The 25,656-nt window shown below is 34.9% G+C and overlaps 1 protein-coding gene across 1 annotated transcript in view; it reads right to left on the minus strand.

Moving 5' to 3' along the window:
- STXBP3 (syntaxin binding protein 3) overlaps nucleotides 1–25,656 on the minus strand; it is a 56,293-nt gene that overhangs the window by 5,239 nt on the left and 25,398 nt on the right. Inside the window, exons 8-17 of the mRNA XM_055084394.1 lie at nucleotides 22,889–22,979; nucleotides 19,973–20,097; nucleotides 17,326–17,421; nucleotides 17,133–17,190; nucleotides 11,626–11,691; nucleotides 10,445–10,525; nucleotides 9,102–9,240; nucleotides 8,705–8,811; nucleotides 8,063–8,155; nucleotides 5,527–5,612 (exon numbers count right to left, since the gene is read on the minus strand). Coding sequence (XP_054940369.1) covers nucleotides 5,527–5,612; nucleotides 8,063–8,155; nucleotides 8,705–8,811; nucleotides 9,102–9,240; nucleotides 10,445–10,525; nucleotides 11,626–11,691; nucleotides 17,133–17,190; nucleotides 17,326–17,421; nucleotides 19,973–20,097; nucleotides 22,889–22,979 — 942 coding nt within the window. The remainder of the gene's footprint in view (nucleotides 1–5,526; nucleotides 5,613–8,062; nucleotides 8,156–8,704; nucleotides 8,812–9,101; nucleotides 9,241–10,444; nucleotides 10,526–11,625; nucleotides 11,692–17,132; nucleotides 17,191–17,325; nucleotides 17,422–19,972; nucleotides 20,098–22,888; nucleotides 22,980–25,656) is intronic.

A 25,656-nucleotide genomic window follows, 5' to 3' on the forward strand; every position in this document is an offset into this window, starting at 1 on the left:
GGCTTTCTCTAGTTGTGGCGAGCGGGGACTACTCTTCATTGTGGTGCATGGGCTGCTCATTGCGGTGGCTCCTCTTGGGAAGCACAGGCTGTAGGCGCACGGGCTTCAGTAGCTGTGGCTCGTGGGCTCTAGTAGTGCAGGCTCAGTAGTTGTGGTACATGGGCTTAGCTGCCCATGGGATGAGGGATCTTCCCAGACCAGGGCTTGAACCCGTGTCCCCTGCATTGGCAGGCGGATTCTTTTTTTAAAAAATAAATTTATTTATTTACTTATTTATTGGCTGCGTTGGATCTTTGTTGCTGTGTGCAAGCTTTCTCTAGTTGCAGCGAGCGGGGGCTACTCTTTGTTGCGGTGCACGGGCTTCTCATTGTGGTGGCTTCTCTTTGCTGTGGAGCACAGGCTCTAGGCACACAGGCTGAAGTAGTTGTGGCACACAGGCTCCGTAGCTCCACGGCATGTGGGATCTTCCAGGACCAGGGCTCGAACCCATGTCCCCTGAATTGGCAGGCAGATTCTTAACCACTGCGCCACCAAGGAAGTCCCGGCAGGCGGATTCTTAACCAGTGTGCCACCAGGGAAGTCCATGGTAAATTTTTAATAATGTTCTCAGTCTAGCCTTTTGGATGGTAATTTCCATCTGCCATCTTAAGGAATGACGAGGTAGTAAACAACAGAATAGTAAAGAGACTTAGTATCTGGTTTTGAAAGATGAAACAGGAACAAGATACACTCTTGGTTCCCATACAAAATAAATCAAGGACATACTAAAAGTACAACCTTGGTTTAAAGACTTTCCAAAGAGAGTGAAATAAAGAAAGCAAAAGAAAAGGAAGTAATACTGCTCAAAATGATTATGTGATTGTAACGATTTTTAAATTTCTGAATAGCAATTTTAGGACAATAGGATCACATTTAATTTGTTTCACATAAATGTGTAAGACACTGTGCTAGTGTTTTACACTCTGAAAGACACATAAATAATGATTAAATCCCTGTATCCTGAAAATCTCACTCTAGAAAGCACCTAGAGGCATTGGTTAAAATAAGAGCAAACATCTTTTTAAAAGCATAGCTGAAAGTAAACAAGTAAGAGCAATCTTCAAGGGCCAGCAACAGTACAAAGGAAACTAAAAACTAGAGTGGTAAACTGAGTTGAGGCTTGCTCTGCCTTATAGTGTTAGTCTAATCTTAGCAAACAAGGGGTCTGGGTGTTTCCCTGTGTAATGAACACAGAAGACAAAGTCTTGGATATTGTGCAAGGTAGAGATGGGGAGGTGACACCCCTGCATAAGGTCAGGACACACTCAAAATCAAGGAGAGATGACAAAAGAAGCTTCTTGCCTGATAATTCAACATAGGCCTGTCTCATGAGAGCTCTAATTTACACTACCTTCATAGGCTGGGGAACCCCAACTGAGAAATTAACACACAAAAGAAAAAGTCTCTAACCTTGGCAGAAGCAAATGCAAAACCTCTCTGAAGGTACCCACTCTCAATCCTGGCTACTGAAATAAGCTCAGAATCCAAAATTATGAAGCACATGAGGAAATAAGCAAGCATAAGTGTCTGCAGAAATGAAAAGCAGTAAAATTAGACCCCAAAGAATGTCAAATGTTGAATTTAGTAAAAAATAGTCTAAAATTAAGTATGCTGAAAATGATAAATGATAATAAAGTAGAACAGAAAGCATGACAAAATAAGAACAAAGAAGTCCAAGCATATTTGAAAAAGGAACAAGAAGAACTTCTAAAATAAAGGAAAAGTAAAGTCAATGAACATAGAAGCTCAAAAAATATATACATATATATAGTTTACTCAGCAGATTAGGCACAAATTTAAGAAAGAACTAAAGAATTGAAAACTAAATCCAAAGAAAAATTTCCAAAATGAAACACAAAAAGTAAAAGAAATATTAAAACTTGAGAGATTACAAGGCATGAAGATAAAATGAGATGTTCGAATAAAACCAAGACTGCGGAAGTGGCAATATTTGAAGAATTTATGAAAGATATGAAACCTCAGATTTTAGGAAACACACTGAATCCCAAGGAAAGAAATAAAAATAAACCCTCGGGTAGACACAGCATAGGAAATGTACAGAATACCAAAGACAAAAAGCACCAGAGAGAAAAGGCAAATTACCTATAAAAGTACGACAAAACTGTCAGAAAACACCCCATCCCCATACACACACCTTCCCAAGAGCTAAAATGGAAACCAAGAAACAGGAGAATAACATTTCAAAGTGTTGAGTGAAAATTAACATGAGCCTAGAAATTCAAAGCTATAATGTAAGAACAATGACAAAATGAAGACATTTTCAGACAGACAAAACCACAGAGACCTTACCACCAACAGACCCACACTGAAGAAACTTCTAAAGGATATATTTCAGAAAAGAAAACAAATGAGCCCCAAAAATGGGATGCAAGGGACTCCCCTGGCGGTGGAGTGGTTAAGAATCCACCTGCCAATGCAGGGGACACAGGTTTGATCCCTGGTCCGGGAAGATCCCACATGCCATGGAGCAACTAAGCCTGTGTGCCACAACTACTAAGCCTGCGTTCTAGAGCCCATGAGCCATAACTACTGAGCCCACATGCCACAACTAGTGAAGCCCGCGCACCTAGAGCCCATGCTCTACAACAAGAGAAGCCACTGCAATGAGAAGCTTGCACACCACAACAAAGAGTAGACCCCGCTCGCTGCAACTCCTGTGCGCAGCAACAAAGACACAACGCAGCCAAAAATAAAATAAAATAAATTAATTTTTTTAAAAAAGGGATGAAAGCAGAAGTGGTGCGCAATATAACTGGTTAGTATGCACACACAACTAAAAAAATAATAATGCTCATCATTAATCTGGGAAATAAAAAAGATATAAGGTGAAAACAATAAAGAATTAAGAGACCATTTAAACAGTGCGTAGTATGAATTAAGTTGTTCTAAAGTTCTGTATTGTTCATGAGAAGGGCAAAGATACTAATCTCAGACTTTGTTGAGTCAAAGAAGTGTACTAAAATTCTAAGGATAATAGCTACAAAAGTACAAAAAGGCAATATAACTTCCAAACCAGGAGAAAAGGGAAAAATAAAACTAAAGAAAAAGTCCTCAGACCAAGAGAATCACCCTAGAGAAATACGCAAACACACATAAATGTACAAGCATGCTCATTGCATATTGTTTGTAATGGTGCCAGTTTTGACACAGCCTAAATTTCCATTGTGTGGAAAATACGTGAATAAACTGTGATACGTAAGAATACACCAACCAGCAGTGAAAATTTATGCATGTTATCAATTTGGGATAAATTTCACAAACATAATGTTGAGGGGAATTTAAAAAGGAAGTTGCAGGAGGACACATACAAGATGACACCATGTATATTAAGATTAAAAACACAGTCAAAGACAACTTGTGGTCATGGTGGAATAAGATGGTCAGAAGATTGCCCTCCAAGAAAACAAGTATAAACCTGGATGAAATTGTTGGGGGAAAAACCAGTTCAGGTCACTTGGAAATCAACCACGGGCAAACAGCAAATTGAGAAGCATTTACTCTTAAAAAATATGTTAGCATATTGGTAAGAATGGTGGTAGTGACTAGGTGACTTTCTAGCCTGAGGCTGCACCCAACCTGCACTGTTCTTCCAACTCAGTCAGCAAAAACTATAGCTTTACTGACCTGAGGCTGGCTGAGAGAACCACCAACTTTACTGCCTGAGGTGGAAGACTTGATTCAAGGTAGGGAGCAAAGGGAGTACAAAATCCTGCAGCTTTGCTAGTTAAAAATGGCAGACCTGGTTTAGAACAGGAAGACCTGCAGCTCTGGTAGCACAACATCCTGGTCCCAGTATGGGATAGGTGGCACATCAGCCATAAATTTAATGGGGAAATCCTGAATGTACGAAAGCCAAAGAAGATAAAGACAAACTCTCCCCACATCCTTAGCTGACTGCCAAATTATGCTTGTGCCAGGACAAGCCAGAGAAAGCCCAGGGAAAGAATAGGAAAAGAAAGAAGGGGGGTGGGGGGGGAGGGGAAGACTCAAGAACTGACTCTGACTTGTAATGCAGTTCTTAACCCACACTCGGATTGATCAGCAGATGATGGAAGGTGTGAGGTGTCTAAACACAACCTCTGCCCAGATAACTGGTTGACCTCTAAACTATTCAGACATAGGGCAACCACTAGGAACCAAGCAAAAAAATTAAATTTAAAATTAAAAACCCCTGCAATGACATCAGTGGCTAAACTGGCGGGGGCAGTGATCCCACAGCTTAAGTCCATACAAGTTACTAAAACAAAAAACAATTTAGAGTTGCTACAGTACAGTATCTAAAAGATCCAACTTTCAAGCAAAAATTAGTAGATACGTAAGAAAACAGTAAAGTGTGACCCACACGTTGGAAAAAAGCCATCAATAGAAACTGACCCTGAGTGAATCCAGATGTTGGATTAGCAGACTACAAAGAATTTATTATAAATATGATCAAATAATTAAAGAAAACCATGCTAATCAATGGGGAATTTCAAAAGAGAAATGGAAACTAAAAAAGAAGCAAATGGAAATTCAAAATGTGAAAAGCACAATAACTGAAATGAAAAATTCACTAGATGGGCTCAATAGCAGATTTGAGATGTTAGAAGAAAGAATCAAAGAATTGAAGATGGATCAATAGATATTAGTGTATCTGAAGAACAGAAAGAAAAAAGGTGGAAGAAAGATAAACAGAACCTCAGTGACCCACGAGACAAAGTCAAACTTTCCAACACATGAGTAATGGAGTTTCAAAAGAAGAGGGAGAGAGAAACAGGCAGAAAAAAAATTTGAAGAAACAGCAACTGAAAACTTCCCAAAATTTGATGAAAAATATTAACTTGTAGATCCAAGAAAACTCAACTACCCCAGGTAGAATAAACACAAAAAGAACTCCGCCTAGACACTTCATAGTTAAACTGCTAAAAGCCAAAGACCAAGAGAAAAATCCTGCAAAACACAACTCTATACATAACTTAGAATACAGATATATGTAGAAAATGTATAAAGATACACAGGTGAATGGTAAACACCAAATTCAGGATAGTGAAGAAAGGGAGAATAATAAAAATCAGAGAGTGATATATAGGAAGCTTGAACTGTATTTATAATGATTCATTTGTTAAGCTGGGCACTGAGTACAGGGTATGCATTATAATATTGTCTACAGCTTTCTGAATGTCTCAGATATTTTATCACCAAAAAAATCATCAAAAAGGATTATGTCCTCTGCTAATGTGAAGAAAAAAAAAGATGAGTGGAGAAATTCTTCTCTAGTTTCATGAAAGTTTTTTTTATAATAAGGCACATTTTTATATTGCTTATCTGGACTCATCTAAAACAGGTTACAGTTAAAGAAAAACTGCCTTTTAAGTGACAATATGCTTCAAAAAGAGTTACCAATATAGGAATACCTGTGTACCTTTTCAGTTATTAGTCTGTAATTTCACAGTGAAAATTTCACTGGCTTTCATTTATAGGTTTTACCTTACAGCTCCTGAGCCATTCCATACTGCTGGACACTGGGAACAATATGGCCATTCTTTTGAATCTAATCTATTATCGATGGCATCCTAGGGAAGAAAAGAATTAAAACCATCAAGAAAATATTGTAAATTCCAGGATTTTGTTTGTTTTACATAAAACTCAAAACTCGTGTTTACAATTAAGGAACATAAGGATATATATTTAATAAAATAAGGTTAGCTCTCTTTTTTTGAAACTCACAAATCTTAATTGCTACAAAAATTAATGAAATAATTTACTTATTAAACTAATACTTATTGCATGCCTGTATTTCTTCATCTGGAGGGTTCCCACTTTGGTGTGAGAATTCCAGGTACCTTATAAGGATCTTTATCTTTAGAGTGCTAGGGGTTCCTTTTTTTTTTTAAATAAATTTATTTATTTTATTATTTATTTATTTAGGCTGTGTTGGTTCTTTTGCTGCTGTGCACGGGCTTTCTCTAGTTGCGGTGAGTGGGGGCTACTCTTCGTTGCAGTGCCCAGGCTTCTAATTGCGATGGCTTCTCTCGTTGCAGAGCATGGGCTCTAGGCACACGGGCTTCAGTAGTTGTGGCACACGGGCTCTAGAGCACAGGCTCAGTAGTTGTGGCGTACAGGCTTAGTTGCTCTGCAGCATGTGGGATCTTCCCAGACCAGGGCTCGAACCCGTGTCCCCTGCACTGGCAGGCGGATTCTTAACCACTGCGCCACCAGGGAAGCCCAGTGCTAGAGGTTTCTAAATACCATCTTAATCCTGACAGACCTCTTAGGCTACTGTAGTCCAGGCCTTGCCCTTCATAGCGGTGGCTCTAAAACAGAATGTGCATCCTGGCCTAGGTGTATTCAAGACAAGCCAATGGGACGAGCGAGGCTTTCCTTTACATTTCATCTTTAAAATTTTCCTTCTTTTTAGGGTTAATATTTTACTATATATTTATGTGTAATTGTATATACTGTACACATAGTGTTTTAACAATACAGAATTTATATAGTTTATAAATAAATAATCATATACTCTAGGCTCCTGATCACATCTATTATGATTAAGTGTGCATGATCAAGAAAGTTTAGAGACCACTGCATTAGAGCATGGTTGTACAAACGGTATCAGTAAGTAGGAATGGACACAAGGAATGGGCACAAGGTACTCAGTAGTCCTGGAATATTTCAATAAGACTGCAAGATGTGAAGAAACCAAGTTTCAGGAGAAACCCTGAAGGCCATAGACTGCCACTGAGGTAAAAGTGGATTTTCTGAATTTAATATGCAAATCCTTGTTAAAGGATTTGAGAAGGTCAATTCTTATTTTTAAAATACTAGCAAAGAAAAACTACTTAGATCTATATCCTTGTTATGGATCAGAAAAAAAAACCTAACTTACGCTGCAGAAAAAAAAGTCTAAACTCTTTAAACTTTTCATCTATATTAAGCATGTGTGAATGACATAGAATTAGTCAAGTAAAACAGAAAAATCATAGGAATAAATTGTACACAATTAGTTTCCATAGGAAAGTAGAAATTAAAGTTTAATAAGTTAAAGGCAAATTGGAATAAATAGAACGATCTGATTATGTCTGAAGAATCAATGTCATGACTTTACTGAGCTCATAATGTGATTTTTATTAGTTCATTTTCTAATTTCCTATAATTGAATATTATTTTCTAAAAGTAAACAGTAAAGGCATCAGCCATCTGTTGACTATAAAAGCAAACTATAGTGAGGTTTACTTTTTTTTTTTAACATCTTTACTGGAGTATAATTGCTTTACAATGGTGTGTTAGTTTCTGCTTTATAATAAAGTGAATCAGCTATACATATACATCATATATCCCCATATCTCCTCCCTCTTGTGCCTCCCTCCCACCCTCCATATACCACACCTCTAGGTGGACACAAAGCACTGAGCTGCTCTCCCTATGCTATGTGGCTGCTTCCCACTAGTGATATTTTTATATTTGGTAGTGTGTATATGTCCGTGCCACTCTCACAGTATTTTTCTCTTTCTGACTTACTTCACTCTGTATGACAGTCTCTAGGTCCATCCACCTCACTACAAATAACTCAATTTTGTTTCTTTTTATGGCTGAGTAATATTCTATTGGAGGTTTACATTTTAATCACAAATACATTTCCAAGAATACTGGAGTCTAACACTTTCTAATAGTGGTCATAAACAAATGTTTTGTTGAACTTTCATTCAACTAAATTATTTATATTTCTGCTATATATAGTTATTTCAAACAGAGTTTTTTTCATAAAGTATGTGTGTGCTTTTTTTTTTTTTTAATTTATTTTGAGTCAGTCAGTGGTATGAATTTGCAGTCTTTAAGGGGAGAATCTTCAAGAGTTTCCTCTCCTCCCTTGACACCAGATACAGCCTTCTTTTGTGAACTCTCCCAGTACTGCAGATAATTCCTGACCCATAGATATGCTCAGACTGACAGATAAATATACAAAGAGTAAAAAATATTCTACAGAAGGGCACTCAGGGTATAAATAAAATTTAATTAATTTTACCTCCAAAATATCTTTGATAAAAGGTGTCCATCGAGAGAGCTGAAACGTTTCTTCTGCAGACCGATCCTTTCTTAATGGTTTGCCTTGTTGAGACTAATATAATTAGAGGAAAAAATTAAAAATCAGTAATTTTATTTAGTGATATTCTCTTAAGTTTTCTAACAAGGTGTTTAATTTACAACAAACACTATGTTGCATTTGACGTAAAACTAAGAGTGGAAAAGCCTACTCAAACAATCTGAATAGGTATGGTCATGTAACTTCACAGTATTTCGTGCATTAATGATAATTTTATGATAGTATCAGAAAATATGTTTACTCCAAAGTGCTTATATAAAACTCGATGGGAAAGAGTGAGGTTCTATACAGAGTTCTTAAAATTCTGCTATAAATGAATCATAAAAAGAAAAGCATAAATAGCAAATTACAAAAGAAGCTGTAAGATATAAATTCACTAGAAAAATGTACTTGTCCAAATTACTCATATATGGAAAAAAAATGAAATTTTTAATATTTTACTTACCAAATCAACAGAGTAAAATTAAGAAGACTGTCCACATGGATTCCCACATAAGAAAACATTTAATGCAAATGACCACACATGCATATGTATAAGTATATTCAGAATGTAAAATCTCTTACGGGAGGGACAATGGGAACACCAAGGTAACTCCAGTTACGAATCATGTCACTCTCATTTTCTATCTTTACATTCTGGATCAACCTGTCCAAGTTTTCTTCCGTAGTTCCTTAGATAAGTAAAATATGAGTGCACAGTCAAATAATTGCTACCATAATCATTTCCAGGTTTTAGGTACCCAAGAATAAAGCTTTTTTAAAAAAAGCAAACATTTAAATTATATACCCTTCAGTATGCTCCCAATTTCACATTTTTCCTTTTATTTATCTTAACCAACTTTAGCCACTACTTTTGAATTTTCTAAGATTCTCTTATGATCAAATAGTAAACCACTTATTGTAAAATGATTTTAGAGCTGGGTATTTTAATATATTCAAGAAAATAAACAGTCTGCATTACCATTAATACTGAATATATAAAGTAGGATTGCTCTTATTTTATCATAATTATCATGACTTTTGTTGAGTAGAACTGGAAGGAGTACTCGCATAGCATCTTTGACTTTCTGTCCTTCTGCATCAGTTCCAAGTGCCAGGTCCTTAACAAAAATGAAATATAGTCAGTGGTCTATGATCCAAATTCATTTTTCAGTTAAAAAAAATCTATTACTAAAACTTGCCAAATTTTAATGGAACACTGATGCCTTTTCACAGGAAAATGTGAGTATCACTTGTAAACTAATACTGTACAAAATGTAAAAAGTCAAAAAATAATTCAGAGTCACAGGAAAATGTGAGTATCACTTGTAAACTAATACTGTACAAAATGTAAAAAGTCAAAAAATAATTCAGAGAAGAAAATCATTAATCTAAACCTTTGCTAATACGGTAGACATGAGCCGCATGTGGCTACTGAGCACCTGAAATGTGTCTAGTCTGAATTAAGATGTGCTCTAAGTTAAAACACCAGATTTTGAGGACTTGTTTGTGAAAAAAGAATGTAAAATATTTCAATAATTGTTTTATATTGATTACATGTTGAAATAATATTTTGGATGTACTGGGTTAAATCAAATATATTAAAGTTAACCAAACTCATTTCTTTTTACCTTTTTAATGTGACTACTAGAATATTTAAAATTATACGACTTGCATTCTATTTCTATTAGACAGCACTGATCTAAATAGTTTTGGCATTATAGAGGAGGCTTTAATTAAACATGCCTACACAGTACTCTGCAGGATGCTGCCTTAAATGCTGCACCCACTGAAAAAGGCCTGCCAACAGTGCTACCCTGAATTAATGCTCCAAACACTTAAATCATCCCATTCAACCAAAAATGCATAATCACAGATTAGGAGGGACTGCTTACTATGATACCGTATAGCTACTTGTTAGCGTTGGTAAGGAATGATGTATTAAACCAAGTGGGTCGGGCTTCCCTGGTGGCGCAGTGGTTGAGAGTCCGCCTGCCGATGCAGGGGACACAGGTTCGTGCCCCGGTCCGGGAAGATCCCACATGCCGCGGAGCGGCTGGCCCTGTGAGCCATGGCCGCTGGGCCTGCGCGTCCGGAGCCTGTGCTCCGCAACGGGAGAGGCCACAACAATGAGAGGCCTGCATACCGCAAAAAAAAAAAACAAACAAAACAAAACAAAACAAAAAAAAACCAAGTGGGTGAGTCTTCTTCTAAAAGAGGTTCTGTGATTTAGTGCACGGTACTGAACAAAAAGTTAGGTTTTACCTTACAAAGTTAATTCTGGAAATCTATCCTGAACATAGGTATTTCTGACTCTGCACATACCTGTTCAGTTTTGCAGAGCTTTTCTATATTAGGCTTGAACTTATTCATGCAATCTTCTGCTAAGTTAAGATGAACAACTTGCTGAAAAACAGAAGAAATCAATCATTTAAAACATTTTCATTTCTTTCTGTGCAACTGATAATATTAAACTTTTGAGATGGGCCTGAAGCAAAGTATGGGCTTAGGTGGGAAGGAGGTATCATGTAAACCAAGGGAAACATCTCGAGAAAGGGAAAAAGTGAAAATTACCATGATCTACAGGGGATAATCAACAGACCACAAAAAACAGAATGGAAGGGTTGAATTTGTGTTGGGCTTATGTGTAGTGAAAAATAAGGTGAGAAAAAAATAGTGAAGTCCTTAAAGTCAAGCAGAAAAAGTTTGAATTTATGTTACTGATTCTTGATTAGGGAGCAATATGATAAAAAATATGTAAATATTATTCTGATAATTACTTTTAAGAAGGACTGGAACAGAAAAAAAACAAAACTTTACCTGCCCACACAGCTTTGATTGCTCTTAAATCTACTGATATATAACTGTTAATTCAGACATCCCTGGTGGCACAGTGGTTAAGAATCCACCTGCCAATGCAGGGGGACACGGGTTTGAGCCCTGGTCCGGGAAGATCCCACATGCTGCGGAGTAACTAAGCCCGTGCGCCACAACTACTGAAGCTAGCATGCCTAGAGCCCATGCTCTGCAACAAGAGAAGCCACCACAGTGAGAAGTCCGCACACCGCAATGAAGAGTAGCCCCTGCTCACCACAACTAGAGAGAGATGGCATGCAGCAATGAAGACCCAATGCAACCAAAAATAAATAAATAAATAAAATTTTAAAAATAACTATTAATTCAATGAACCAAGTATAACAACAACCACTTGTCAATCCAATGTTGAATTTTCTTATTAAGTTGATAAATATTAAACTTTTTCTGTTTGGCTATTCAAGACAAAGGTATAAAAAAATTTAAGCTGGATCTGAATAAATCAAGAGTATATATAGAGAGAACTCTATTGGGGAGCTTAGATATTTGGGGTATTTCTCAGACCTAAAGTAAGGTTTTAGAGGACAACTAACACCAAGTATTCCATGACACCCACTGCTAAACCTGACTACAGAACTGGATGGACTAATACACTAAAAATGATAACATATCTTATATACGGTACTGCTTACCTTAGTAATCTGTTTACGGAAATGGGGCATCTTTTTCATCAGTTGGGCAAGAGCACTAAGTGATGTCTAGGAAAAATAAAACATTTTTTAAAACAAACTTACGATTCAGTTATTTTTATATAACAACTTTAAAATCCTGTAGTTTTAAATATTTATTAATTTACTAAATATTTGGCAATTTTAAAAAGAAAACAAATTCAAGAGGTTTCCAGTTGCAGCCATGATAAAGTAACTGATATAAAAATAATTCTCCCTCCATAAACAGAAACAAAATTGGACAAAATAAAAAAGACAACAGCTTTCAGGCAAAGGATTTTTCAAAAATAGCTCAAAGCTAGGTTACTTGAGCAAAGGAAAGCATAGACGGTGATCCCTGCACTCATCCTGGCTCTTCCCTGAAACATTTTCCAAAACACAGTGAAAGGAAGTAGAGTTTAAGTAGAAAGCAAGTCTCTCTGGGCAGAGGAAAAAGAGATCAGAGTTTGGGGCTACTGAGTTAGGGTTTGGGGTCCAGGGTTAACAGAGAAAAGAGCCAGTCACAACATAACTCAAAGACGTGTAGAAGGGTTGCCTTAGCATCCCTGGCCAAATACTAAGCTGCACATGTACAGGGCATAACTCTTAAAGGCCTAGCAGAGAACAACTGCAGAGATTTCAGAGGGGTCTTAATGCAAGACAATATTGGCATTCTCTGATCCAGACAAAGTAGACAGTTCTAAGTGAACACCCCAAACATTTAGTCCTGGAAGGACTATATCTTCAGACTAAATGCAAAAGTGAAATACATTCAACATAACAAAAGCCTGACATAAAGTCTCAACAGAATCAAGGTTATTCACTAACAAATTAACTGCCTGCCAGAACAGAACTCAATACTCTTAGTAGAGAGAACATCATCAAGAGCCTTTGCAACACAGCATCCACAATGTCTAACATACAGTAATATATTACTGGACATGTAAAACAGGAAAAAGTGATCGATACTCGAGTGATGAAACAGTCAATAAAAGTAGACCCAAGATAATCCAGATGCTGGTGTTAGCAGACAAGGACTTTAAAATATCATACTTACGTTAAAGAAAACAGGCGAAAAAATGAACTAAATGGATGAAAAGATGGAGTATTTCTAGAGAGTTATAGACTTTATTAAAAAAGAATTCAATGGATGTCCTAGAATTAAATGCAACTTTGAAATTAAAAACACAATGAATGACTCATACATTGTTGGTGAGACTGTAAAATGGTACAGCAAATTAGGAAAACAGTTTGGAAGTTTCCTAGAAAATTAAATATACATTTATCATATGACCCAGCAATCCTACTCTTATTTATCCAACTGAATGAAAACATCTGTTCACACAAAACCTGAATGTTCACAGTGGCTTTATTTGTAATTGTCAACAACTTGGAAAAAACCTAAATGTTCTGCAACTTGTGAACAGATAAAACGTAGCATATCCATACAATGGAATACTACTCAGCAATAAAAAGTGTTGAAGCTCCTGTTACATGTCACATGGATGAATGTCAAGTGCATTATATTAAATGAAAAAGCCATATTGCATTATTCTATTTAGCTGTCATTCTGGAAAAGGCAAAACTACAGGAACAGAAAATAGATCAGTGGTTCTGAGGGGATCAGAGTTGAGCGGAGAGGTTGCCTACAAAGTGGCACAAGGCAATTGGGGGGGGGTGTTGATGGAATTGTTCTATATCTTGGTTGTGGTTATATGAGAGAATACATTTGTCAAAACTCATAGAATTTTATACTATAAAGGGGGAACTTTACTTTCTAATGCAGTTTAAGAAACAATATGTTGAATGGGTTTAACTGCAGACTGGATACAACAGACAAAAGCAGGGGACTCAATGTCAGGGTAATAGAAAATATTTAATTAAAGCACAGAGGAGGAAAAAAGTGGGAAAATAAGGAACAGAATAGAAGAGATGTAGAATATGGTCCAAAAATCTAAAACACAAGTGAATGGAATCCTAGAAGGAGAGGAAAGACAGACTAGACAAAATCAAGATGCGAGGAAATAAGGGCCAAGAATTTTACAAATATGAAGAAAGTTACCAACCCAGTGATTCAAGAAGCTCAATAAACCCAAGGAGGATAAATACCAACAGTAACACATCATAGTAAGGCATATTATGGTCACATTGCTAAAACTAAAAAATAAAGACAAAAATCTTTAAAAAGACACTTTATCTTCAGGAAATTAACAGTAACATGACAGCTGACTTCTTTAACAGAAATGATGGTAGTCAAAAGGTGACATATTGAAATCTTTAAATTGCTGAAAGGAAAAGAAGAACTGCCAACCTTGAATTCTAAATACAGCAAGTGTCTCTGTAAAACCTGTAAAACACAGATATACTTAGATAAAAACAAAAGTTGAGAGAAATCATCCAGCCCAGATGGAAACACTGAAGAGCAATAAGGAATAAATAACAACAGATTTCAAATTTATGTGGACAATATAAAAGTCTATTGAGAATTTAAAACAAAAATAACATCCTGACTTTATAACACATGTTAAAGTAAAATATATGACAACAATAGCACAAAAGAGGAAGGGAGGTAAATGCAGTTAAATTATTATATAAGGTTCTTGAATTCTTTAGGACATGGCAAAAGTATACTTTAAGGTACACTGTGATAATATAAGGATACATTTTGTAGCACCCAACATGATGACTACAAGAAGGATACCAAAAGGTAAAACAAAAGTTTATTTTGGAGACAAAATGGAATAGTTTAAAGAATAAAAAAAAAGGACAATATATAAAGAAGGCAGAAAAGGAAAAGGATAAAATAAATAGAAAACAAATAAGATGGTAACAAATTCAACTATATCAATAATTACATGAAATACAGATGGACTTAAACATTCTAATTAAAAGATAAGGATCATCAGATTGAATAAACAAACAAACCTCAACTATCAATACAAACTCTTTTTAAGAAGCACACTTTAAACATAAAGGCACAAATTGGTGAAAATAAAGGATGAGAAAAGATATACCATGTAAAACACTAGCCAAAATAAAGCAGGTATGGCTATATTAAAATCAGACAAAGTAGAGTTTAAGTCAAGGAATATTGCAAATGAAAAACAAAATGACATTTTGTATTGATAAAAGATAAATTCAACAGAAAGATAACTATCTTAAATTTATAAAGACTATAATCAACATGGCGTCATCAGTTGATATAGCTTTGAAAGTTGACAAGATTCTAAAAAAAACAGACTAACTCACAGCCATAAGCGATACCATTCTCAGTAACTGATATAAAAAGCAGATAAAAAATGAGTAAAGAAATAGAATATTTGAATAACATGATGAACCAACTTGATTTAATTGACAGAGAATTTGTATTCTTTTCAAGTACACAATGGGTACTTAACCACAATAGATCGTATGATAGGTCACAAGTCTAGTCCGAACAAATTTCAAAGGACTGAAATTATACACAGCACATTCTCTGACCACTATATAGTTAAATTACAATTCAATAACAGAAAGACAAGTAGAAAATTCCCAAACTCTTTGAAATTAAAAAACATATTCTTATATAACACAAGAATCAAAGAAGAAATCACAATGAGAGTTAGAAAATAGTTTGAGCTGAATCAAAATAAAAATAGGTTATTCCAGGGCTTCCCTGGTGGCGCAGTGGTTGCGCGTCCGCCTGCTGATGCAGGGGAACCGGGTTCGCGCCCCGGTCTGGGAGGATCCCACATGCCGCGGAGCGGCTGGGCCCGTGAGCCATGGCCGCTGAGCCTGCGCGTCCGGAGCCTGTGCTCCGCAACGGGAGAGGCCACAACAGAGGGAGGCCCGCATACCACAAAAAAAAAAAAAAAATAGGTTATTCCAAAACTTGGGGAATGTAGCTACAACAATGTTAAGAAGGAAATAAATAAATATATATAGTAAGAGAAAAAAGGTTGAAAATCAATGCTGTAAACATCCAACTCAAGAAGTTAGAAAAAGAAAAACAAGCCAAAGAAAGCTGAAGGTAGGAAATAAAAATGAGCAGAAATCAATTCAACATAAAACTAACATACAGTAGAGAAATCAGCAAAGCCAAAAGTTGGTTCTTTGAAATACTAATTATATATATAGTGGATATTAATAATATATAGGCTAAAACACAAATTAACAATATTAGGATTAAATAAATAGAACACAACTACAGGTTCTACAGACACTGAAAAGATAATAAGAGGATATTTGAAAATGAAGATGTAATAGACAAATCCCTTAAAAATGAACATCCCAAAACTGATATAAAAAAATTAAAAATCTGAATAGTTCTGTAACTATTAAAGAATTTGTAAGTAAAGACTTCCCCATAAAAATGGAAAACTCCATGCCCAGACTGCTTCAGTTGTGAAGTCTTCCAAGCAATGATGAGACAAGTAATAACAATCTTACACAAACACTTCCAGAGAATATGAGAGGGAAAACATTACAACTCATTTAAAGACCAATATAATTTTGCTGCCAAAACCTGACAAGATTATCTCACTCACACACACACACACACACACACGAATTATTACAGGGAAATACTATTGTTCATAAACCTAGAAGTAAACATTCTAAGCAAAATATTAGCACACAGAATCCAGTGATATAGGAAAACGATAAAGTATCATGACTAAGTGGAGGTAATTCCAAGAATGCATGGTTGGTTTAATGTTAGAGAATCAATGAATGTAAGTTATCACATTAACAGAATAAAAGAGGGAAAAAAATTTCAATAGGTGCTGATAAAGCATTTGATGAAATCCAATACCTACTGCTGATTTAAAAAACAAAACCAAAAAAAACCTGTTGGCAAATATGGAATAGAAGGGAACTTCTTAATCTGACAAAGGATGTATCTAAAATAATCTAAAACTACCATAATACTCAATGATGAAATATCAAACACGTTTCCCCTTAGGTTGGGAATGAGACAAGGATATCCTGTCACCAGTTTTATTCTACATTATACAGGTAGGAGGTATTAACTACTAAGAAAACTAGTTTAAAAGGTATACAGATTCGAAAGGATCAGGCTAAATTTTCTTTATTCACAGATATTATTGTGCAACTTTCTGAAATGACAGACATGTCCTATATCTTGATTTAGGTGGTAGTTCCACACGTATGTGTGTGTATGAATACATATATATGTATGTAAAAAGTTATTCAGTATACACTTAAGATTTGTGCACTTTACTTAGGTAAATTATACCTCAATATAAAAAACCTAACAAGAATGCATTAATGCAGTTGGCTAAATGGCCTTTTAAAAATAAATTTTAATGGAGCAAGACAGACAAAATGTTTCTAACTGTTGAGGCTAGGTAATGGGTACATGAAAGTTTATTTTCTCTACTTTTGTGTATGTTAGAAATTTCCCAAAATGGAAAGTTAAATAGATAAAAAATTTTACACAAGCTTTAAAATTCACCTTCATCGTTATCTTGAAAGTTAAATAACACTCTTACCTTTCCTTCCGTTGCTTTCTTTGTTGATGAAATTTCTTTCATAAGCTTGGGAATTTCCCTGTCAAATTGTGAGAGAATTCTTTAAATTTCTAAGGTGTAATTCTTTACAAAAATATTTTAAGATTACAAAATGTACTATCATGTATTTAGTATTTTTAAAATGTGTAATAAAAATTAAAATGAGTTCACATACTCTAATACAACTGCAATATGCCGATGTCGAATTCTGACCCAGAGGTCATCATCTTCTTCAAGGACTGCCTCCTTTTCTTTCCCATCTGTTTTATATCTACAAGTAGAGAGAAGTATGAACTTTTGGATTATTTCCCCACCCAAAAAGTGAAAGAAACATTTTTATAAACAATAATTTTAAGATACAGCTCAAGAAGCTGAAGAGTACATCCACTATTTTGGGGGATAATGAATACATACTCAAAACTAAGTCATATTGCTATCCATACAATAAAAATAAAAGTGCTATGTCTACCAAGACCTTTTTACTTTCAACGGTAGGTTTAGCTGTCATTATTATAGAGTTTTATCTCAGCAAAGTGGTATCTTAGAAACAAAAATTCAACGTTCCACAATCAACTTTAAGAACAGGAGTGAATACACTAACAATTTGTATTCTAGTTGCTCAAAACACTACTTTGACGTACTAATAACCATCAACTCAACTATCAAACATCCATTAAGAAATGTCACCCCTTAATGTAGCCTATTAAGTACTGCAGGTGCTTCAGAGTTGGTACAAAATTCACAAACATATATCATCTGTTTCTATATTCTTCCCCAACCCTATAACCACAACTCCTTTAAAGAATGGGAAAGGAAATGAGAGAAAAACTAGTGTAGCTATTAAAAACCCTGATTGCTTTAATGAGTTCTACTGAACTGAGAGGCAATTCAAGAGGTTCATGAAATTACTCAAAATGGGCTTCCTGACTGCTTCCCCAAATGTAATTCCTCACTTCTCTTTTTATGCAAATAGCCAGCCTCCTTCCATTTGTGGAGCTGGAAAATTCAGTCATCCTTGGGACTGTCAACGTCCTGAGCCAAGATCAGAATGGACAGCATTGAGCTTTCCTAGCACTGGATAGCAGACAATAAATGGAGATTTCTGCTGTATAAATATAATCATTTCTACAATCTCCCAAATTTCAGGCCCCATCTATAAAACCATCTACCTATTTGGTCTTAATTACAGATGCCCAAAGGCAGAACGATTGTGTTTAATTACAAGACTGCACTAAGGACAGAGACTTTTTTGTCATTTAAAATGCCACTTTGTACTTCTTTAACCTTTGATTTATAAACAAAGATTAAGGTAGCAGGCCTGACAATACTAAAAGATGATGACAGTCCTAAGAGTACATTTAAAGAGGTCACCAAGATGAAGAACACAGTCTGGATACTTAGAAGTTTCTGCTCTGCATTATTTCCATTAAAAACTGGGATGGAGCACAACCCACAGGGAGTTCGTGCTTCCACCTAGTCTTATCCCTGGACTTTTTTGATTCATTCAAAAAATCTCTGACTTCTTTGTTTTTGTTTTTAAATAAGTCTCTCCATTACTCTTAAAAAATTAAACCTTGCTTTGCTTGCCAGCAAACCTAGGGAGATAAATTTTTTAAAAAAGTACTAGGTTAGGAATGTCTGAAACTTATGTCAATAGTCTGGAACCAAATTCTTAAGTGTCCATCAGTTTAAGTCGTTTCTAAATCTCTTGAGCAACGTAGGTTTAGAGACCTAAAGGATAAGAGAGGTAAACAACATGCTTTCTGAAAATTCTGAATAAACTGCTTAAAACTACTTTTATATTAGAATAACTACTTTTATATTAGAAACTACTTTTATATTAGAAAAATGTTGATCTATGTCATCTAACATTAATACAAATAAAGAAAAACTCAGAAGCCAGGATTTGACCAGAATGCAAATAAAAATACAATAGAAAATACAAAATTAGTTTAACAATATTTGGTTTAAGAAAAAATATTAAGTATTATAATTAGCACAAGTTTTTGGATCTTTTTAATCTATTAAAATTACTAAATTAATTTAAACATAAAATTTCAGAAAACTAATTTTCTTTTTCATTACTATGCTCAAAGCAGTAAATCTTAGCTGAAAAATGCCAATTTGGATTTAGAAATTATGATATCAAATAACATGTTATATATATATGTGTATATATATATGTATGTGTGTGTGTATATATATACACACACTCATAAATGATACACAAAGGTACAATAAAATGTTTCCTTAACAGAAAAGTGATTTCATTTTTCATTTAGCTACTTGATATTACTTTTAAAGTTAATATGCTTATATCAGAGTTAAGTCAATAATAGGTACCAAATTGGTAAACCTGTATCTATTCTCAATAACCATCCTAATTAGGTTCCTAGTCTTCTAATCTTTTTAAATACACTATGTTGACAAGACACACATATAGATAACTTCTGGATGTGTGTGATTCAGAATAATCACAGCCTAACCAATTTGAATATGGTTTCCACTTCAATAAATATAGTAGTGAGCCTGGTATTTACTGAAAAGTACAAATTCCAGCTGTTTAAAATCTATTTTTGTTGTAGACACAGTTTAAGGAAGCAAACACACCGAAAAAGCTTCAAAGCAGTTAAATTACCCATTAACTAACAAGGTCAAGATATTTTTAATAGATTATGATTATAGGGGTAAGAGAAGGATAAAGTCTCTGAATAAAAAAGGTTACAGGGGCTTTAGATTTCTGGTGCCTGCACAAATCATTAAATGCTAATACCCTATCCTGTTTGTATATGCCCTATATAGTCCCTTCAAGTTATACTTGCTTGTATGTATCATTCTCAATCGGCAGTAGATCATATGCCATTGCCTGAAAGGTCAGTTCATGCAGGACAGTGGACACAGGATCAAAGCCACGATCAATTATTATGAGCTGGGAATGAGTTTTACCCTGGAATAACAAAATAAAATTATCTTAAGAAACTTCAATTTCTTTGTGTGAACACATTTTTAGTATCTTAGAAAACAAAAGCAGACTTTTCCTAAGTTCTGCCCCATTCCTAAGAATGTGAAGTTATATTAAAACAGAAAAATCTGAGTGGTATAACAGGGGAAAAAAATAAGACTACAAAACCAAAAGCTTTCATAATTAGAGTAAGAGGCTATACTCAATAATATTGTGAAAATTCCTTTAAAAAAAGTAACATTTGGCCTGCACTAAATCTATTTCCTTAGGAATTCAGCTCCATAAACACTAAAACTGATATAAATTATGAATAGTAGTTATTATTTGAGCTCTTTATGCTACACACTGTGCTAAGCAAGAAATATCCATATTATTTAATTCTTATAGCAACCCTGTGAGACAGGGATTATTAACTCCATTTGACCATGGGGGCATTAAGGCTTAAAATTAAGTAACTTGCCCAAATCACATAGCTAGCTAGTATGTGGTAGAATGGAGATTCAAACCCAGGTCAGCTTCACTCCATGGCCTGTACTCTTAACCATTATGCATTTTAAAAGATTACATTGATGCCAGCTAAGATGGTAAATTACAATGAAAACTTTGCTATCATTAACTCACAAACAGCACTAATCATTAAACAGTGAATAACAGAGCTGGGAAAAATCATTGTTAGTATCTTCCATACTTCATTTTAAAAAGTAATAAATTCTCTGGATTATTATTTGGAGCAGTAAGAGATAACTACAGCTCAGACAAACATTTCTTATTTATTTACTTACAGCAGACAAAGGTAAACTACATAGATCTTTAAAATTTTTTTTAGTTAACCATTCACTCATTTAAATAAACCTTGAGATAGTATGGTATAGTGATTAAGAGCACAGCCTCTGGAATCAGGTAGATCTGGGTTTGAATCCAGCCTTGACCACTTTCTCTCTTTCATTTTTTTTTTTTTTTAATTTTTTGCCCACGCCATGCAGCTTATGGGATTTTAGTTCCCTGACCAGGGATCGAACATGGGCCCTCGGCAGTGAGAGCATGGAGTCCTAACCACTGAACCGCCAGGGAATTCCCAGCCTTGACCACTTTCTTGTTGTACAACTTTGGACAAATTGCTTAACTTGTTAATATCTCAGTATTCTCATTAAAAAACAAATTATATATATATTTAATCAGAACCTCTGCCCTATAAGATTACTGTAAAGATTAAATGTAATAATACCATGAACACTTAGCACAGTGCCTGGCACTTAGTAAGCCCTCAATACATGTAAGTTATGAGTCTTCAGAAATATGAATAGGAAAAAGACTGTGCAATATAAGTGCTATATCAGGGCTTGGGGTTATGAAAGTATGTTGAGAGGAAGAATCGCTTGACCTGAAGAGTGAGGAAAGACTTCAAAAAGGAGGTGACACTCTCTCAGGTCCTTGAATGAAGAAAAGGTATCAAGCATTTGAAAGATGTATAATTTCTGAGGCAGAAAGAATGGAAAGGACAAGTTTGGTTTTTGTGGATTTTCCTTTTTCTCATTGAAATCATGAAGGACTAAAGGGATATTAACGAATATAATGATCGTTTATCTCTTTCTTCATTCAACAAACATTTATTGACTACCTACTATGCTATGTATACCGAGCCATTATCTTCATAACTACAACCAGGACAACAGATTTCACTAGTCCTCCAAACCAAAAACTAGTAACTTTTAAAGTTCTAAACCAACATTACATCTAATCTTACACCCTCCATTCTAGCCAAGTTGTTTGTGAATTTTGCCTTTTTCTCTATGCCTCTGCCCAAAGAATCCTGTTATTCAAGAAAAAAACTCCTTCTTCTGTTATACTCATTCTTCAAGCTCAAGGGCATCTTCCTCTAGGATGCCTTCCAAGACGCCAGTTACAATAAAATTAAGCCCCAGCCTATGTTCCCACTACATTTCATGTATTCTTCTCTCATTCCTCTTACTACATGCATTGTAATTGGTGGTTTCCTTGCCCATCTCCTCTTCTAAACTATCAACAGTTCCTTCTTTTCATTCTTCAGCTACTGTAATATGGCTTCTTAGCCCTCTGGCACCACCTCTGTCAGTCTACTCAAGCTCTTCACTCTCCAACCCAAGCTCAAATGCTAGAATTCCCCAGATTCTAATCTTAGTCTTAGATTACTTTATATTACCTTGATAAGATAGCTATCATTCATTAAACTCCTATTATATGCCAAACACAAGCTAATCTGCCTAATTTTCATACCAACCAAGCAAGGTACATATCATCTGATCCATTTTATAGATGAAAATACAACTCAGAGTAAATAATATGTCCAAGAACACAAGGCTGGTGATAACAGGAAAAACTATGTTTATTAACTGTTTACTCAGTTGCAAGCACTATTCTAAAACCTTTTTATGTATTAACTCATTTAATCCTCTATTTTATAAAATAGGTATTCTCTTATTATCCCCATTTTATAGGTAAGAAAACTTAGGCACAGAGAAGTTAACATCATTTGCTAATTGACATATCTATGAATTAAATGGCATAGACAGGATTTAGACAAAGTGCTTACTTCAAAACCCTTATCTTCCCCTCTAAGCCACACTGTCTATTAAGACTTCTACTACCACTTATATCAGTGATTCCCAAATCAAAATTGGGGATCTCTGTTAATGATTCTCAAATCAATACTGGAAAATGAATGAACAACAGTTTCCTTGGTTTATAAAGAAATAAGACAGACTTTATGCATAACCACTATTTGTCTTTTATATGTTACCTTTATTAGGCTCTTTTCATCAATCTTGTAGTAGTTTTCAAGTTTTTTTTCAACAAGCTGAGCAAGCTTACTGGCATTATCTAGAGGTTTACTAGAAACGGAAAAAATGTTCAATTATCTTTCTTTCAAGACACACTTTACAATATCAAGTTGAATTCTAAAATTAAACCATAAATTTATTAATTTAGAAGATTTTATAAACATGGAGAAGTTCAGATAATACATCAAGTATAATGCTATATCAATTTGCCTGGATTTTATCAATGTAAACCTTATCATATGTGCTTCAGATTTTTTTTCATATGAAGGAAATATTATCAATAAAACTGCAGTTCCTTTATTCCCCTCCCAATTCCCAGTCTTCTCCCCCAGCCCTAGCTACCCCCACTCCAAAGCAACTACTATCATGAATTTGATATGTATTCTTCCTGTCATTACTATACATGTTTACTGTTTTATATGTTTTAACAATATGTTTTTACTATTATATATATGTGTGAGATCTATATATGTTGATACACATATCAAATTTAATCATTTTAGTTCTATATAGTATTCCATCATATGATTTATACTGGATTCTATGCATTCATTCCCCTAAAGATGGACATTTAAGTCATTCTCAATTTTATACCATTGCAAACAACATTGAAACAAATATCTTTGTACATACATCTCCATGTACATGTTTCTCTAGATATATTATTTCTAAAAGTATAATTGCTAGATTATATGGTATGTACATTTTCAACTTTTCCAGATATTACCATATTACTCTCCAAATTACTTGACCAATTATCTCTCCCACTAGCAGTATGAGATCTCCCTACATGCTCTCTAACATTCAGTCAACTTTCCACTATAGTCTTTTGCATAAAATCTTATATACCACTGTCTTCTAAAATGATAAAATCATACTCTAAATTGTAACTTCATGACCAGTGACATTAGTATAACTTCTGAGTCTACAAGAAATTGTTGGAAAAGGCTCTTCAATTAGCACACCAAAAAATGGAGGTTCTCCTTGTAAAGGGCTTCAAAGTGTTAAAGGACCTTTAAGTTTTATACCTCAAAAGTAAATAAAGCAGCAACTATAAAGAATAATTTATTACACATTTTGCTTTAAAATATTTTCAAAAGGAAATAATTTCATGTTAGAATTACACTTGAAAAGTCCATAAGGCATAAAAGAATACTTTGTGAAAGAACAGGTAGGATTCTAAAAGCCTGATTATTTAACTATTACAATAACTCCAAACAGGTCTAAAGGTGAGCTATTAAATTATAAATTGGCCTCAGTTATCCCTCAGTATCCACAGCGGATTGGTTCCAAGACCTCACTCAGATTTCAAAATCTATGGATGCTTAAGTCCCTTTTATAAAATGGCGTAGTATATGAATATAAACTATGCATATCCCCCATATACTTTAAATCACCTCTAGATTACTTATAACACTAATACAGTGTAAATGCTATGTAAATAGTCATAAATACAATGTAAATGTTATGTAAATAGTTGTCTGCATGTAGCAAATTCAAGTTTTGCTTTCTGGAACTTCCTGGAATTTTGTTTTTTTAATTATTTTCAATCCACGATTGGTTGAATCTGAGGATGCCCAACCTGTGGATACATATGGCCGACTATACTACATACTCGTTTCCCTGAACAGAGCCAAACACCAAGAGCAGAAGCTTGAACAGAGACTGAACTCTAGCAGGAGATAAACCACTTAGTTCAGAATGTAATCAGCATATCACCTATAAGAAAAAGAATGTTTGCAATACCTGAGGTATGAGTGAAGAGCCTGTTTGGTCACATCTGAATTAGGGAGATTTACTATATTCTTTCTAAGTAATTAACAGAAGATTTTTTAAATGGTCAAGAATAATGAAACTTAAAGTATTACATGAATTTGAAATTAAACAATTCATCCAACTACCTTGACAAATGTCAACGTTTAAGTTAAAGAAACTTTTAAAAGAGAAAAAAGTGACATAACTTATTAGTAGTAGTACAGTATATTTACATCTATTAGTGTCATCACTATTTTGAGTTCTTTACAGATATTAACTCATTTAATTCTAAAAACAACCTTATAAGGTGAGTACTATGATTGTTCCCATTTTATAGATAAAGAAACTGAGAGCAGAAGGATCACACAGCCAGTAAGTAGCAGAGATTAAAATCCAAGCTGTCTGGCTATACAGAACAACATGAATGTCTAAGAAAATAATACTGAACAAAGCCAGAAATAAAAAACATCATAACCCCATTTATACCAAGTTCAAAATCAGGCAAAACTAAAATATGTGTTAGAAGTCAAGATAGTAGTTACCTCTGGGGAGGAGACAGGGGGTGACGACTAGAGGGGATCATGAGGGGGGCCTCTGAGATACTGTTAGTATTCTATTTCTTGACCTTGGTGAAGTTAGATGGGTATGTTCACTTTGGAATGATTTATCAAGCCATATAAATATAATTTATGCACTTTACAGTAAACTTTACTTTTAATAAGAAGCAAATAAATAAAGGTACACTACTAAAGTCAAACTTTAACTTTAAAAAAACTCCAAAAATCGGGCTTCCCTGGTGGCGCAGTGGGTAAGAATCCGCCTGCCAATGCAGGGGACATGGGTCCGAGCCCTGGTCCAGGAAGATCCCACATGCCGCAGAGCAACTAAGCCCGTGCGCCACAAATACTGAGCCTGCACTCTAGAGCTCGCGGGCCACAACTACTGAGCCCACGTGCCACAACTACTGAGCCCA

The sequence above is a fragment of the Physeter macrocephalus genome, chromosome 4 (genome assembly GCF_002837175.3).
Source record: "Physeter macrocephalus isolate SW-GA chromosome 4, ASM283717v5, whole genome shotgun sequence".
NCBI classification, from domain to species: domain Eukaryota; kingdom Metazoa; phylum Chordata; class Mammalia; order Artiodactyla; family Physeteridae; genus Physeter; species Physeter macrocephalus.